Here is a 14,412-nt window from a genome sequence, read left to right as displayed (position 1 = left end):
ATGAATCTTACTCTGTTGCTCAGAGTAGCTTCAAACTCCTAGACTCAAGAGTAACTGGGACTTGCTGGGTGGTGGTGGCACACGCCTTTAATCTCAGCACTTGGGAGGCAGAGACAGGTGGATCTCTGAGTTTGAGGCCAGCATGGTCTGCAAAGCAAGTTCCATGACAGCCAGGACTACACAGAGAAACCCTGTGTTGAAAAAACAACAACAGGGCTGGAGAGATGGCTCAGAGGTTAAGAGCACTGACTGATCTTCCAGAGGTCCTGAGTTCAATTCCCAGCAACCACATGGTGGCTTACAACCATCTATAATGAGATCTGGTGCCCTCTTCTGGCCGGCAGGCATATATGCAGGCAGAATACTGTATACATAATAAATAAATAAAATCTTTAAAAAAAAAAAAAAGAAAAGAAAAAACAACAACAAAAAGGAACTGGGACTCCAGGCATGCACCATGATGAGCAAGCCCTCAAGCCTGCCCCCTGCAATATTAGGGGTCAAACCCAGGGTATTAGACATGCTAGAGAAATGCTCTATCACTGGACCACACCCACAACAACCAACCCTCAACACACACACACACACACACACACACACACACACACACACACACACGAGCAAATACGTCAGAGGAGAGGCCTGGTGCATCCTTGTGTGCTGTATCTTCATCCTCATCGCTGAGTGCTGCTGGTTCAAGGGAGCCCCTGAGCCACTCCCCCACCCTGCTCAGAGGGACTAGGAGGGTGAATGTAGTATTGGACTATGAAGATACCACCAGCACAAGGGCAACCTGGCAGAACATTCGGTTCACATCAGGACTTGTTGTTTCATTTGCTGTTCCCCGTCCTGGTGCCTCCTGGTCAAGTATCCTTAGGAAGTACATGCTATGGGGTCCTGGGTGTCTACTAAAGGGTGGCATTTGCTGGGCTGATCCCCGTTCATGTTCCCAACCCCCTTACATTGTGGTGTTCACAGCGTTCAGTCTGGCTTTCATTCACACATTAGTCATCTTTCTGAGTCACCTGGACGAAGGTCTTCCACTTTCAGGGAGTCTTGCTCCCCAGTCCTTTCTGGGCATTCATAGAAACCTAGTCTTGGTACAAAGTTTGAGCATGTACACACAGGGCCACAAGTGTCTACAAGAAGAATCAGCGAGGAACTCTTCTGGAGTCCGTGGTGTGGTGGTGTGGAGCTGCTTCATTGGGGTGGAGAGCCCTGGGGTTCGGGGTTAGCCCTGAGGCTGGCGCTACATTCATGCCACTCATCCCAAGGGCCCCATGCAGAGGGGAACACCCCAGGAGGTGACCAATCTCCAGAATCTTCCTCAGAACCGACAGGGTCCTGACATCTATAGAGCAGTGATTAATGTGCCTATATTCATGGAGGGGTGCTGAGGGAAAGTAGAATCCATCTTGAAACAAGCCCTCAGGAGCATATGTGGATCTAACTGGGGCCTGCCATCGGTGAGGGGCAGGGCTGCCTCACCACAGAAGCCTCACCTCCTCAAGAACCCTCCCCTGGCTCCCCACCAGGCTTGGGATACTTGTCCCTGGGAACAGTGGTGGAGAATGGAGGAGCTGGAGTCTTAGCGAGCAGAGAGGCTTCGTAGGCTCATCGCATGAGTCGTGCAGACAAGGCTCTCTTTTGCAGAGTGGCACTGAAAGAAGCAAAGTTTCCAGGCCACCCCTCTGCCACACAGCATCAGTACAGCCAGTGCTTGGGCCGTGGCTCAAACCTTCTGGTCCCCCATGCCTCCTGGCGCCGTTTCTTACCACAGCTGGCTATGTCTTCCAACCCTCTCAGCTGTCTGAGCCAGCCTTGGTTCTGAACTGTTCATGGGAGAAGAAGGAGAGAGATACTGATGTGCAGCCTCCGAAGACCTCTTTCCTCTGACCTGCTCTCTGCTGCACAGGAAGCTTTTGGCTCACCTGTGTTCGCTCTTCTGCAGTCAACTCTCAGGCTCCCTGAAGGCTTGTTTAGATAACCTTTTGAGGTGGGGACCTCATCGTCCTGTCTCCATGCTCAGTGATTTCTTTTTTTTTTTTTTTTTTTTTTTTTTTTGGTTTTTTCGAGACAGGGTTTCTCTGTGTAGCTTTGCGCCTGTCCTGGAACTCACTTGGTAGCCCAGGCTGGCCTCGAACTCACAGAGATCCGCCTGGCTCTGCCTCCCGAGTGCTGGGATTAAAGGCGTGCGCCACCACCGCCCGGCTTTGCTCAGTGATTTCTAACTAAAGAAACATCAGACCATAAAAAGGTCTGTTGTGCTGGGTGGTGGCGCACACCTTTAACCTCAGCACTCGGGAGGCAGAGGCAGGCGGATCTCTGTGAGTTCAAGGCCAGCCTGGGCTTAAGAGTGAGTTCCAGGAAAGGCACAAAGCTACACAGAAAAACCATGTCTCGAAAAACCGATATATATATATATGTGTGTGTGTATATATATACACACACACATATTTTTTTTCAATTTTTTATGAGCATGAGTGTTTGCCCACATATATGTATGTGCACCTCATGTGTACCTGGTGCCCTTGGAGGCCAGTAAAGGACATTGAATACCATGGAACTGGAGTTAAAAATAGTTGTGAGCTTCATGTAGGTGCTGGGAACTGAGCTCGGATCTTCTGAAGGATGAATGCCACTGCCCTCTACCCTGTCCTCTGGGACTTGTAGAGAGGAGGACACTCCAGGAGGTGACCCAGACTTCCTCTTATCTGCTGAGTTATCTCTCTATCCTTAAAATGCTGTTCTTAACATCAAAGTCTACTAATTTATTATCTATCTATCTATCTATTTATTTTTGGTTTTTCGAGACAGGGTTTCTCTGTGTAGCCTTGGCTGTCCTGGAACTCAATCTATAGACCAGGCTGCCTCAGACTCACAGAGATCCACCTGCCTCTGCCTCCCAAGTGCTAAGGTTAAAGGTGTGTGCCACCACCGCCCAGCCAAGTCTACTAATTTAGATGTGTTTTTGTTTGCTTGTTCGTTCAGTAATTCAAACATTAATATTGTATGAAAATACTTAGGCTGGGCAGTGGTGGCACACTCGAGAGGTAGAGGCAGGCGGATCTCTGTGAGTTCGAGGCCAGCCTGGTCTACAGAGCGAGTTCCAGGACAGGCTCCAAAGCTACACAAAGAAACTCTGTCTCGAAAAGAAAAAAGAAAAAAAGAAAAAGAAAATACTTAGAATGTCTGCCCTCCCTGTAGCATAGTCAAGGGAACACTCACACACACACAAGTATACACACACACACACACACACACACACACAGTGTCAGCCCTCATGTATCAGCTTTTAGAGTTGTAGCAGCAACAGGTTTTTGTTTTGTTTTGGAGACAGGGTTTTTCTGTTTATCCCTGACTGTCCTGGAACTTGCTCTGTAGATCAGGCTGGCCTCAAACTCAGAGATCTACGTCTCTCTGCCTTCTGAGTGATGAGATTAGATTAAAGGCGTGCGCTTCTACCACCTGGCATTTTTTTTCTGTTCCCTGCCCCCCAGAGATAGGGTTTCCCTATGTAGCAGCCCTGACTGTCCTGGAACTTGCTTTGTAGACCAGGCTACCCTTGAACTCACAGAGATCTGCCTGCCTCTGCCTCCCAAGTGTTTCAGTGAATGCTTCTAATCCCAGTACTCAGGAGGTAGCGGCTCCTTACTGTTTCTATGCATATGTCTGTCACTTTGATTCTGTCCATCTGGAAAATTCTGATACTTCCTTCAAAGGTTTTCTCCTCACCAGGAACGTGGCCTTGCACAGCCTGGATCCACCAGCAAGTCATCTCCCCCTGGCAAGCTACAGGGATGGGGCAGAAGAGGATGGTGCCCCTCACCAACTCAGTGTGCCAAGCCCTGTTATGGTGCCAGCCTTCAGGCAGGTTTGTTATGATAGAGGCAATGAAGCTCTGTAGCCCTCTGCTCTATGGGGGACCTTCAGCCTGGCTGTAGCCAGCTTGATGGGACCTGTGTTACTGGCTCCTCCCTCAGTATTTTGATCCCCTGTCCAAGCAAGCTTCTCTCCACAGGTGACAAATAGGTAAATGGGAACATTTGGGAAATTTTTTTTTATTCAACTGAAAGGATAGGAAGAGAAGTAACAGTATTTGGTGAGTTAGTTCAGGAACAAGCTAAGGTTTCATGAGCTACCTGAGAAGTCCCTTTCCCAAATGTCTAGTGGGATCCTTGGTAGAAGATGAAGTCCTTAGAAGGAGGTACAGAATGTCTGGGACTAGGTGGTCTTCACAGAAAGGACAGGCAACCACATGTGAGTAGATCACAGGAAGGGGGCCACCCAAAGTTGGCTAGCCTTGGAGCTAGGGAGGATGAAGACACCATAGGCCTACGCTCCAGAGGAAGCGGTGGAGATCCCTGCTTGTAAGTGATCTTCCCCTTCCTGGCTGACCCGGCTATGGGCAAGGGCCTGCTATGGGGATATTCTGTGTGGTTTTGAGCTAGAGAGCCCAGAGCAGAAACTTCAGGCAAGGAGAGAAGAACGTGAAGAATTGAGTCAGCCAGGTGGTGTGCACTTGAGGGGCTGACATGGTAGCATGCCCTGAGCTGAGAAGTTTGAGTCTTGTCTAGGCAACATATCAAGCCACCATCTTAAAAGAAAAAAGGAGCCTGGCATGTTGACACTCACCCATAATCCCAGAATTTGGGAAACTAGAGTGGAGGATTAAGAGTTCAAAGCTAACTTGGACTACATAGCAAAACTCTGCTTAAACAACAACAACAACAACAAAGAAAAACAAACAAACTGTGAGTTCGAGGCCAGTCTGGTCTGCAGATCGAGTTCTAAGCCAGGGCTACACAGAGAAACCCTGTCTCAAAAAGAGAGGGGTGGGGGAGAAAGCAGAGAGCAGGAGGAAGATGGGCAGATGGATCATTCCTTGCCTGCTGGGGCCAGGCTGCAGGGCAGTGGCTTAAAATGGCCAGAAGACAGGGAGGCCCCAGCAGAGGAGTCCAGTTTCACCTTGTCCAGGACAGTCTTTTTGATGGCAGCAGGGGAGACAGTTTCCTGATCAGCCATGGTCTGCAGCTCCCTGGAAAAGCAATGAGACACTAGGTCTGAGTTTCTCCTTCTCCCAGAACCCACAGTTCCAATAGCAGCTATGGTGGGCAGTGCTACAGCAGCACCCCAGCACCCCATCTCTGGGCCTTTTACACTTGCGGTCCTCCTGTCTTTTTTTTTTTTTTTTTTTTTTCCGAGACAGGGTTTCTCTGTGTAGTTCTGGTGCCTGTTCTGGATCTCACTCTGTAGACCAGGCTGGTCTCAAACTCACAGAGATCCTCCTGGCTCTGCCTCCTGAGTGCTGGGATTAAAGGCATGCACCCCCCCACCCCCCCCACCCCCGTCTATTATACAGCAGCACAGCCACTTCTCACACCATTTAGAGTGACTCAGGGTCACCCTGGCTACAATATCAACAACATCAAGACGGCTCAGCACTCCTAGCCCTGAACTCTTCACTGCTCAACTTGTGGCAGGATCTTGCTTCTCCTGTTTCCTTTATGGGCCATGCTAGGTGGCTAGGTCCCATGTCCAAGCCTTGCTGTGGCCCTTGGACTTCTCTAGGCATTTGTGCTAGAGGGTGGACAATGGCAAGAAAGATACTGTTGGCTGACTCTGTGGACATGAGCCTGGGACAGTGATTCCCAGCCTCGGCTTTGCCTTACAACTGAGGGAACCTAGGCATGTTTCACTCAACTCTCACCAGGCTATCTTGCTGCCAACATGCTGCCAGCTTAACTAACTCACTTAACTTGGGAAAGGTCATGAAGAAGGTGCTGGACCAGGCTCCCTAAACTGCCCAGCCACCCTTCTAGCCTGGCTCCATGACTATGATGGTGAAACTGAATGGAGGCTGTATTGCAGGACCAGAGAAGGTCTACAGACACACGAGGATACCTCTTCTCACAGAACAATGGAAGGGAGCTAGAGGCATTGCATATTGTGACCCAAGGAACCTTGAAACTTCTACACTCATGCTCAGGGCCAGGACAGGGCTCAATGGTATCTGCTAAGTGAGTAACTGCACTGAAGCCTTTGAAGCCAGGATTCTGTAGGAAGCAGGTGGCTGGGGAGTGGGTGACAGCAGGACCTACCGAGTGCGGATGCAGGAGGCCTCCACAGCATTGATAAGCAGTGAGCGAAAGCCCCCACTCTCCAGCACATGCAAGGCATGGATGGTGGCCCCACCAGGAGAGCAGACATTGTCCTTGAGCTGTCCTGGATGCTGTTCTGAGTCGAGTAGCATCTTAGCTGCCCCCTGTGACAAGAAAGAGGAACTGATGGCAGTAGGGCACCTAATTACCTGCTCTATAGAGTCCCCAGCCACCTAAGTACCTGCTGATGCCCCACTCACATGTCCCCAGGACACCAATTTTGGGTTTAGCAAGGAACAGCTGCCACAGGTATCTCAAAACACTGACCAGGAGGGCCTGGGCCCCCAGGCGGACAGCCAGGCGTCTTGGAAGTCCCATTTTCACACCACCATCAGCAAGAGCATCCAGGGCTGTGAAAGCCTGTGGGGAGAATGCGTGCTCAGCCACTGTCCTACCCTCTCCTCTGGGACCCAGCGTAGAGGGCAGCAGAAACAGGTGCATAGAGGCCCCGGGAACTGCCCATAGCCCTGACCACCACCCGGCACTCCAGTTCTCACATAGGCGGGGCCGCTGCCACTGAGCCCCGTGACAGCGTCAATCAGATCTTCCTCCACCTCCGTGCAGAAACCCACACTGCACATGAGCTGCTCCACGAGCCTGCCATCCTCCACCTGAGCATGAGTGCCTGTGGCATACACAGTAACACCCTCCCGCACTATGACCGGGGTGTTGGTCATACAGCGGATGACTTTGGGAGCTGGCTGGAATGTTGTCAGCTTCTGGAAAAGAAACCAGCTCTATGACTCTGGCCTTGGCCATTTGTCCTCACCCCAGGCATGAGGTGAGTATGGACCTGCTTGCTTCCCCAACTGAGCACTTCCTGGGTTCTTGCTGGGCTGCTGTACCCAGGTAAAGAAGCCTGATACCCAGAGCAGAGCCCCCGACCACATGTTCCACGCCCCCATCCCTCGGAAGCCCTATTGATCTGGCCCATGACACCCACCTTTTCAATGGAGTTGATGGTGACACCCGCCGCACAGGACACCACAATGTGTCTGTCCTCAATGTTAGCACCAATTTCATCCAGGATGAAGGGGATGATGTGTGGCTTCACAGCCAGGAAGAGCACATCACTGTGGCGCACTGTCTCTTTGTTATGAGATGTCAGGTTCACCCCTATCTTCTGCAGGAGTGCAAGGGGACTCAGCTTGCCTCATGGGGGGTATGCCCACAAAGCTGAGAAGCCTTGTGTGCAGAGAAGCCCAGAGGCTGCTGGCTGTGGTGCAGGCTGGGTTGGGAGTCAAAAACCACTCAGCTGTCCTTCCCCAGAAATGGAAAGAGCACTATGCCCTGGAATGTGTCCCCTTTGGAACAGAAAAGGGACATCACAGCCTTCTAAACCACAGCCCAGCTCATCCTACCTGAGGGTCTCATGACTGCAGTCTCTGCAGCTGCCTGCCTTCTGGAGGCGGATGGTGGTCTCAAGCTGGGAGCCTGACCCCCACATCTTTGTCCCGAAATCCCGACTGAGCCATAGCAAACAGAAGTTGTAGTTACCACCACCCCTGGCCCACTGTCTGGGCTCAATGCTGCCTAGCCTTCCGGAGGGCTCCTTTAACCCATTCACACCCATTAACACCCTCTCCTACCAGCTGTATTCATGACAGGGCAGGGAGGCAGCATCTGGAGATCCTTATGGCAGGTTTGCTTGCCCACTGGAGTAGGGGCTACAGCTGCTCTCCACCCTGGCCCTCAGTCGGGTGTGTTGCACACTTAACCCCAGACTTCCTATCTGCTTCCACCTGGCACCTACCCGGAGGGCAGAGACCGTGGCTTGGTCCATGTCTGGGGAGCTGGCCATTATCTTGTGAGCAGCCAGAACACCTGCAAGGGACAAAGTTCCTCCCTCAAAACTAGTTCTATCCTCTCTGCCCCACATTGCTAGGAAGGAGACAGCAGAGAAACATTCCTCACCCCCTTTAGGACAGCAACTCCAAACATATGGCAGCTGCCATTTCCCAAAGGACTGAGGCCACTAACCCAGACACTCTATGTTAGCACCCTCCCCGGCCCTAGAGGAATCTACCTGCTGCTGTGAAGCCCTTGGCTAGGGCAAAAGCCAGCTGCCCTGCCCCGATGAAACCCACGCTCATGTCCAGAGGTCCAGCACCCACAGCTTTCACAGCTGGCTCCGGCTCTGCAGGGCAGCTGCAAACTGGACCAACAGAATGGAAAGCAAGAGATTGGGTGGGTAGTACCGAGTCTGGCAGCTCCTGGCAGCCAGGTGCTCCCCCACCCCCATACCCGCCTGCCTAATTTCTATGTTGCTTCTCGGCTAGCCGGGCTGAGAAGTTGTCTCAGTTCCCCAACACCCCAAAACACAACCACCTGCTGCCCAGAACCAGGATGCCTGGCCTGGAGCCGCAAGGGAAGCGACTGATTGTAAGGAAGGGCTCGGAATCAAGAATACCCTCAACATCCAAGTCCCCCGTCCGCCTTCAGCTTGGGTCCCAGTCCTATCTCCGAAGCCTTCATTACAGAAGTCCCATCCCCGGAGCCAGGAGTCCCACAACACCCAGTGTAGCTACCTGGGCTCAGCTACACCCGCGAGGGCCCAGCCCTCTGCCTCTGCCACGCGGCACCCACGCCCACCGGCCCCGCCCCCACTCCACTTCAGCCAATGCAAGGTGCGGCCTCCGGGAGCTAGCCAATCAAGAGCTGCAACTGGAGCCTTTTCATTGCATCATCCACGGGGCCAGGACAGACACGCCTCTCTGCTCCCTCCCAGAGGTGGATGGTAGTAGCGAATACAAATCAGTACCTCCAAAGCCACGAATCCTCCCCTCTTATCTCAGTGCAAGTGTTCATTCGAAAGCTAGGCACCTTCTGCAGCCACAGGCCCATTACTTCCCGAACCTCCTCCATCCTACAGTGCTCCAGTTCTCTAACCATGGGTTTTAGGAATAATGGGCTCTGGGCATCCGCAACCCCCAGAGGTGCTCAGGCCCTATCTGCTGGTCTGGTAACTGCAGAGCAGTCTGAGGTCCCCCAGACTTCACTCGACCAAAGTGCGCATGATTCCAGCGCCTGTGTCTCCCACTCCCTTCAGAGGTTGCTTGCTTATTTTTTTCCCATCGTGTTTTTGCCTTAGATAAAGACAAGCTGCTTTAGAGAGTAATTTCAAAAATCATTAGGAAGCTTCTAGCCTGCAAGGTTTGGATTTTCGTCCCTTCTCCTTGATCGTAACGACCACCACCCAAACTAGGAGACTACTCCACGGTAATGTCTGGACGGCCAATTTGGTACTTACCCTCTAAGAAAAAGGCTGGGACACCTGTGCCAAGCTGACAGTTCAAACCTATGCACAAAACCTAGAAGTTCGGTTTCCCAAACTCAGCTCTCTATTTCAGATACTTTCCAGGGTTGGAGAGATGGCTCAGCACTTAAGAGCATTTGTTGCTCTGGCAGAGGACCTGGATTCTGTTCCCAGCACCCATATGGCAACTAACACCACCCAGAACTCCTTTTGTAGGGGATCTGATGCTTCCTCTGAATTCCTTAGTCACTGGGTATGCAAGGGTGTAACATACATGCGTGCAAAATAGTTGTACACATAAAATAAACTTAAAAAATTTAAAGGGATGCTTTCCTCCAAATGATAATAAGCAACATCCCTAAAACCAAAGAAAAACACTCGTGTAGTCTAGGGAGCCCCAGAAACCTTTCTCCCATTTTCCACTTGAGTCTTCCCCAGGACCTCTGAAACTTAGGTTGGATACGATGCTGGGAGAAGGCCACTGAACAACAAGAACACTGAGGACTTAGAGGCAGATGCATGTTTCAGAGTTTTAGCTAGTAAAAGGATGAAAGGGACCCCCCCCAAAAAAAAAAAACAGTCAACCTTGGTGAGGTATCTCAAGCCTGTAATCCCAGCACTAGGGAAGCTGAGGCAAGGGGATGTCCAGTGGGAGGCCAGCTTGGACTGCATTGTGAAACCCTGTCTCAAAGGGGAAAAAAAGAAAAACGAAAGAGAGGCCGTTGTTAAGTTGTACGGCTCAGTGGGAAAAGAGCTTGCTTCGAAAGCCTAACAACCTGACCACCTGAGTTCTCCTGAACACATATAAGGTAGAAGAACTAAGTCCACAAGGTTTTCTTGTGACCTCCACACATGCACTGTGGTGTCCCCCATCACACATACATCATACATGTATAATACTAATAAATGAGAAAGAAAAGAAAAAGAAACAGTAGGGTCCCTCTCTAGACAGGATGTGCATGGCCGACATATTCCTTTTTTGCTTTGTTCCCTGAAGATGTGGCCTTTTGATGTTCAAAACTTTCATCGTTCAGGGCACCTGCAGACCCAGAAGCTACCTATGCCTACCCATCCAAGTAAATGACATTGGTCCCAACTCAGTTTTTGACTGACCCAAGTGTTCCTTCTCCAGCTAGCCAGCAAGTGCCACACAGTACCATACAAGGCCTGGCTCATGGCTCAGAGTCTAAATGTTGTCAGTTCCACTGCCCAGAGGGCAGCAGCCTCTCTCCCTGTGATCTGGGCCCTGAAGACCTCAGTGTGGGGCTTTGGATGGCTTTAGGAGCAAAGAGAATGAGCCAAAATTTACTTTTCTTTTCTGCATTCTGCCTTTTGAGCCACCCTGACCTGCTACATTTTCAGAAGGCCCAGACAAGGCCAAGCCTTGTCCTTATCCCAGGATCCAGGGCACCCCCAAGGACACATCCTCCCTCCAATGACCTAGTTTAGACCTTTTCTCAGAGCATGCAATGAGAAGGTAGCTTGTCTGGGTATTCATCAAAGGTAGCAGGCCAGGTGTAAACAAACATTCACCTTTTATTTCCTGCTGGAGGACCTGGGGGACAGTCAGTTAATGGGCTGAAGGGCTTCCCAAGGTTAGTCCAGTCTGGGCTCTTGCATAGGAGAGGCTGAATCAAAAGTGGAGGAGGATGATGCCAACAAGTCCTAGTGTTCAGGAACAACTGGCTAACAAAACGCTTGAGTGGAGGCCCAGTGACCAGACTCCACCGCCCAGTGGCTACCCCAAGATGGCTCTTCACTGTGAGTCAATGCTGCCAACCAAGCCAGCCTGCCAGGACCCATGGTAGGCACTGCAGAAGCGTCTGAGTCACAGTCTGTGTTGGGTGTCTGGGCAGAAGCTCCATCACTGTCATGAGACCATCTTCTTTTCACGGTGATTCTAGTGTTGACCTTTGACACGAGCCCACCTGAGAACCACAGCACAGTCTTTTCTCTGTTTCAAAAGATTGAGACCACTGGGATACTCCCAAACACAGATGAGGTCCATCCTAGTCGCCAGGTTTCTCTACAGACAATCACAACCGTCCCAAGAGAGACTCCTCTCAGGAGGAGGTTCCGGCTCCAGCATTCCTCCCAATGGCCCGACCCTGGTGTTCTTGGCTTGTTTTCCACCCATTTCAACCTCAGGAAACTGCCCGATTTCTAACTGATATTACCCCAGCTAAATGCTATCTCAAGATACCAATACTGGCCCACCTCTGAAGTTCATCTAGCTTCACTAGTACCATCTGCAAAATGAATTACAGCAGCATCTGCTCCAAAAAGTTTCCATTTGGTACAGCGACTAGCACTGAGCCTAAGGATGGCCAGGAAACTGAGAAACAGAGACAAAAAGACAGAGACAGACAGGAAGAGTGGGAGCCCAAAAGCCACCCTCTTCCCTGCTCAGGGCCTCCTGCCCCTCTGTCCTTCCTCTTTGCCTCTCCTATTGCTGCCCGATGTCCAAGAGCAGACTTGCCTGAGCCCCCAACCTCCCTCTTGTTTCCACATGTCTTCGTTCACATTGGTCAGCTTTAGGTGCTCTCAGCCAGAGAGAGGAGATGGATTGGTCAGGCTACAAGGTAGGCACGAAACGGATCCTCTGGGAGTAGGCGAGGTCGACGATGTAAAGGAGCAGGTTGACGTAGGTGAAAATAGCTACCACCAGCTGGCTGTCCCAGGGGCAGCTGCCTCGGCGGCAGTCAGGGGGCCGTCCTGGCTCTCCGTACTTGGGGTCAAAGCAGAAGACCGGCCAGATGACTGCGGCACTGAGGTATAGGAGCACAGCCAGGAAGGTGTACACTACCACTAGGCGGTCAAATGGGCATCCCAGGCCCCCTGTGTGTCCCATCACACTCAGGGCCACCACGGCCACTGTGGCCATGAAGCACAGGCTGTAGACAGCCACGCACCACTGTGTGGCCATGTAACGCCCATAGCGACTGTCATGAACGAGGGCCCCGAAGATGATGCAGGCCACAAAGGCCTGGACGATCTTAAGGAGTCCAGACACCGTAGCCATATAGCTGGCTACCTGACCCGGCCGTGCCCGTGTCAGGGCCACCTCAGCAGCGTAGGCCAGGAAGAGGAGCCCGGCGAAGACGCTGGCTGCCAGGCGGAAGTTTCTGGCCATGCACCCGGCAGGCTCAGGTGGGCACTCCAGCCGTGTGAAGTACAAAGGGTAGATGACGGCGGCCGTGGCACACAGCAGAGTTGCCAGCATGGCAAAGGCTGCTGTGAAGTTGCCCCAGGAGAGGCGCAGGCAGCTGTGGAGCCTCGTGAACTCACAGGCCACCACCAGGACTGAGAAGGCAAAACAGAAGCCCCAAGCAGCCATGCAGAAAGTGCCCTGGACACCCCCAAAACCACCACGGTGAGCAACCAAACTGAAGGTGGTACAGCCGAAGGCCAGCTGCAGCACTCGGGCTGTCCCTACCGGGGAGGTCACAGCGCCTACGTGCAGGTATGCACCCCCTGGGGGCTCCATGGTGCTGCCCATCAGGCTCTCCACCTCCGAGCCTCACACAGCACCCAGCTGCCCTGGGGGTCTGGCCAGCTGAAAGACCTCTGTCCTCTGCGGCAACAGCAACGGCGGGTGCTGGCGGTCTGCAGTGGCAATGTTAACAGTGACACTGCAGCAGAGCTGCCTCCTTGCTGCTTGTGTTGGGAGCCCTCCCCCCCAGCGCTATAAATAAACAGCCTGATCAGAGCCCCGGAATAGCAGCCTGCATGCTGGTTCCCATTCTGGAGGGACATCTGACCCCTGCATCCCACGAAGATTCCCTGACAGGACTATTAGTTAGTCTCTGGATGCTGGACACCCACCTCCTGCCTCTGAAGCACCTGCATCTGTCAGTCCGGGTCAGTATAGTATGGGGGAGGGGCTGGGTAAGAACAGAGAGCAGCGGCATTCCCCTCGGGGGCCACAGCTAAGCATCAAGCAACCTCTGGGTCCAGCATGCTAAGGAAAGGGTACAGATAGGTGGAGGAACAGCAGGAGACTCTAGGAGGCATAGGAGGGATTCTTTTATTGTTGTGTTGCAGCCCCGGTGTCACCTGGCCTAGCTCAACTCTCCTTTTTTTCTTTCTTCCTTTTTTAGCAAAGCAAAAATAGATTTATTAAGAAAAAAGTGAGAAAGGACTCCTGTCTTCTGGAAGATCTTAAGGAGGGGCTCCAAAGAAGAAACACCACATCAACTCTGCCTTTGTTTTTTTCCATATATTTCATTTATTTTGGAGACAGGGTCTCATGCAGCCCAGGCTAACCTCAAACTCACTAAATAGTTGAGGATGACCTTGAATATTTTTATTAAAATAAAAAAAATCAGATTTACTTATCTTTATTTTTTAATAATTTATTTGTTTTTATTTCAAGTGCTTTGGTGTTTTGCCTGCATGTATGTCTGTGTGAGAGTGCTGGATTCTCTGGAGCTGGAGTTACAGACATTAGTGAGCTGCCATATGGTTGCTGGGAATTGAACCCAGGTCCTCTGGAAGAGCAGCCAGTGATCTTAACCACTGAGCCATCTCTCTAGCCTCTTTTATTTATTTATTTATTTTGCGACAGGGTTTCTCTGTGTAGCTTTGGAGTCTGTCCTACTCTCTTTGTAGACCAGGCTGGCTTCAAACTCACAGAGATCCTTCTGCCTCTGCCTCCCAAGTGCTTGGATTGAAGACATGGGCCACCACCACCCAGCCTTCTCCAGTCCCATTTTATTTTATTTTGTGTGTGATTGTTTTGCCTGTATGTTTGTGCGCCTTTTGTGAGCCTATGGATGATTATAAGCCACATTATAAGTACTGAGAACTGAACCTATGTCCTCTGCAAGAATGCAAATGCCCTTAACCACTGAGCCATCTTTCTAGCACCTGAACTTCTCTTTCTAATATTTATTAATTTGTTTTCTGTGTATAAGTGTTTTGCCTACATGTATGTACGTGTACCACGTGCATGTGTACCACTTAGTCTCAAGATACACTGGGTAGCCTTTTAAG

The 14,412-nt window shown here is 51.3% G+C and overlaps 2 protein-coding genes across 5 annotated transcripts; both read right to left on the bottom strand.

Annotated features, from left to right (window-relative positions):
* Nucleotides 1–4,045: 4,045 nt before the first annotated feature.
* Nucleotides 4,046–11,065, bottom strand: Pycr1 (pyrroline-5-carboxylate reductase 1). 4 transcript variants are annotated; one of them, XM_052757501.1, is made up of 8 exons: nucleotides 10,951–11,065; nucleotides 8,188–8,316; nucleotides 7,915–7,985; nucleotides 7,105–7,284; nucleotides 6,659–6,880; nucleotides 6,429–6,521; nucleotides 6,102–6,265; nucleotides 4,046–5,038 (listed from the first exon to the last, which is right to left on the bottom strand). In XM_052757501.1, exons 2-8 carry the CDS (start codon nucleotides 8,252–8,254, stop codon nucleotides 4,879–4,881), a joined length of 957 nt encoding a protein of 318 aa, XP_052613461.1. In that variant the 5' UTR covers nucleotides 8,255–8,316; nucleotides 10,951–11,065; the 3' UTR covers nucleotides 4,046–4,878. The 4 variants fall into 4 exon arrangements, with proteins under 4 accessions (XP_052613461.1, XP_052613459.1, XP_052613460.1 ...); XM_052757499.1 differs by lacking the exon at nucleotides 10,951–11,065 and adding an exon at nucleotides 8,690–8,763; XM_052757500.1 differs by lacking the exon at nucleotides 10,951–11,065 and adding an exon at nucleotides 8,572–8,686.
* A 919-nt stretch (nucleotides 11,066–11,984) lies between these two features.
* Nucleotides 11,985–13,277, bottom strand: Myadml2 (myeloid associated differentiation marker like 2). Its single transcript, XM_052757503.1, has one exon. It carries the CDS (start codon nucleotides 12,914–12,916, stop codon nucleotides 11,993–11,995), a length of 924 nt encoding a protein of 307 aa, XP_052613463.1. The 5' UTR covers nucleotides 12,917–13,277; the 3' UTR covers nucleotides 11,985–11,992.
* Nucleotides 13,278–14,412: the final 1,135 nt, after the last annotated feature.

Source organism: Peromyscus californicus, unplaced genomic scaffold (assembly GCF_007827085.1).
Source record: "Peromyscus californicus insignis strain IS unplaced genomic scaffold, ASM782708v3 Scaffold_3__1_contigs__length_106647218, whole genome shotgun sequence".
Classification (NCBI taxonomy): Eukaryota; Metazoa; Chordata; class Mammalia; order Rodentia; family Cricetidae; genus Peromyscus; species Peromyscus californicus.
This window is presented reverse-complemented; position numbering and strand designations above follow the sequence as displayed.

Bases quoted from the DNA above. Each gene is read 5' to 3' on its own strand.
- Pycr1 (XM_052757501.1), bottom strand. From the start codon at position 8,254: ATGAGCGTGGGTTTCATCGGGGCAGGGCAGCTGGCTTTTGCCCTAGCC. The intron at 6,522-6,658 runs GTGAGAACTGGA...TTCTCCCCACAG, and splicing joins GTGGCAGCGGCCCCGCCTAT to GCTTTCACAGCCCTGGATGC. The intron at 5,039-6,101 runs GTAGGTCCTGCT...TTGCTTTTCCAG, and splicing joins GCCTCCTGCATCCGCACTCG to GGAGCTGCAGACCATGGCTG.
- Myadml2 (XM_052757503.1), bottom strand. From the start codon at position 12,916: ATGGGCAGCACCATGGAGCCCCCAGGGGGTGCATACCTGCACGTAGGC.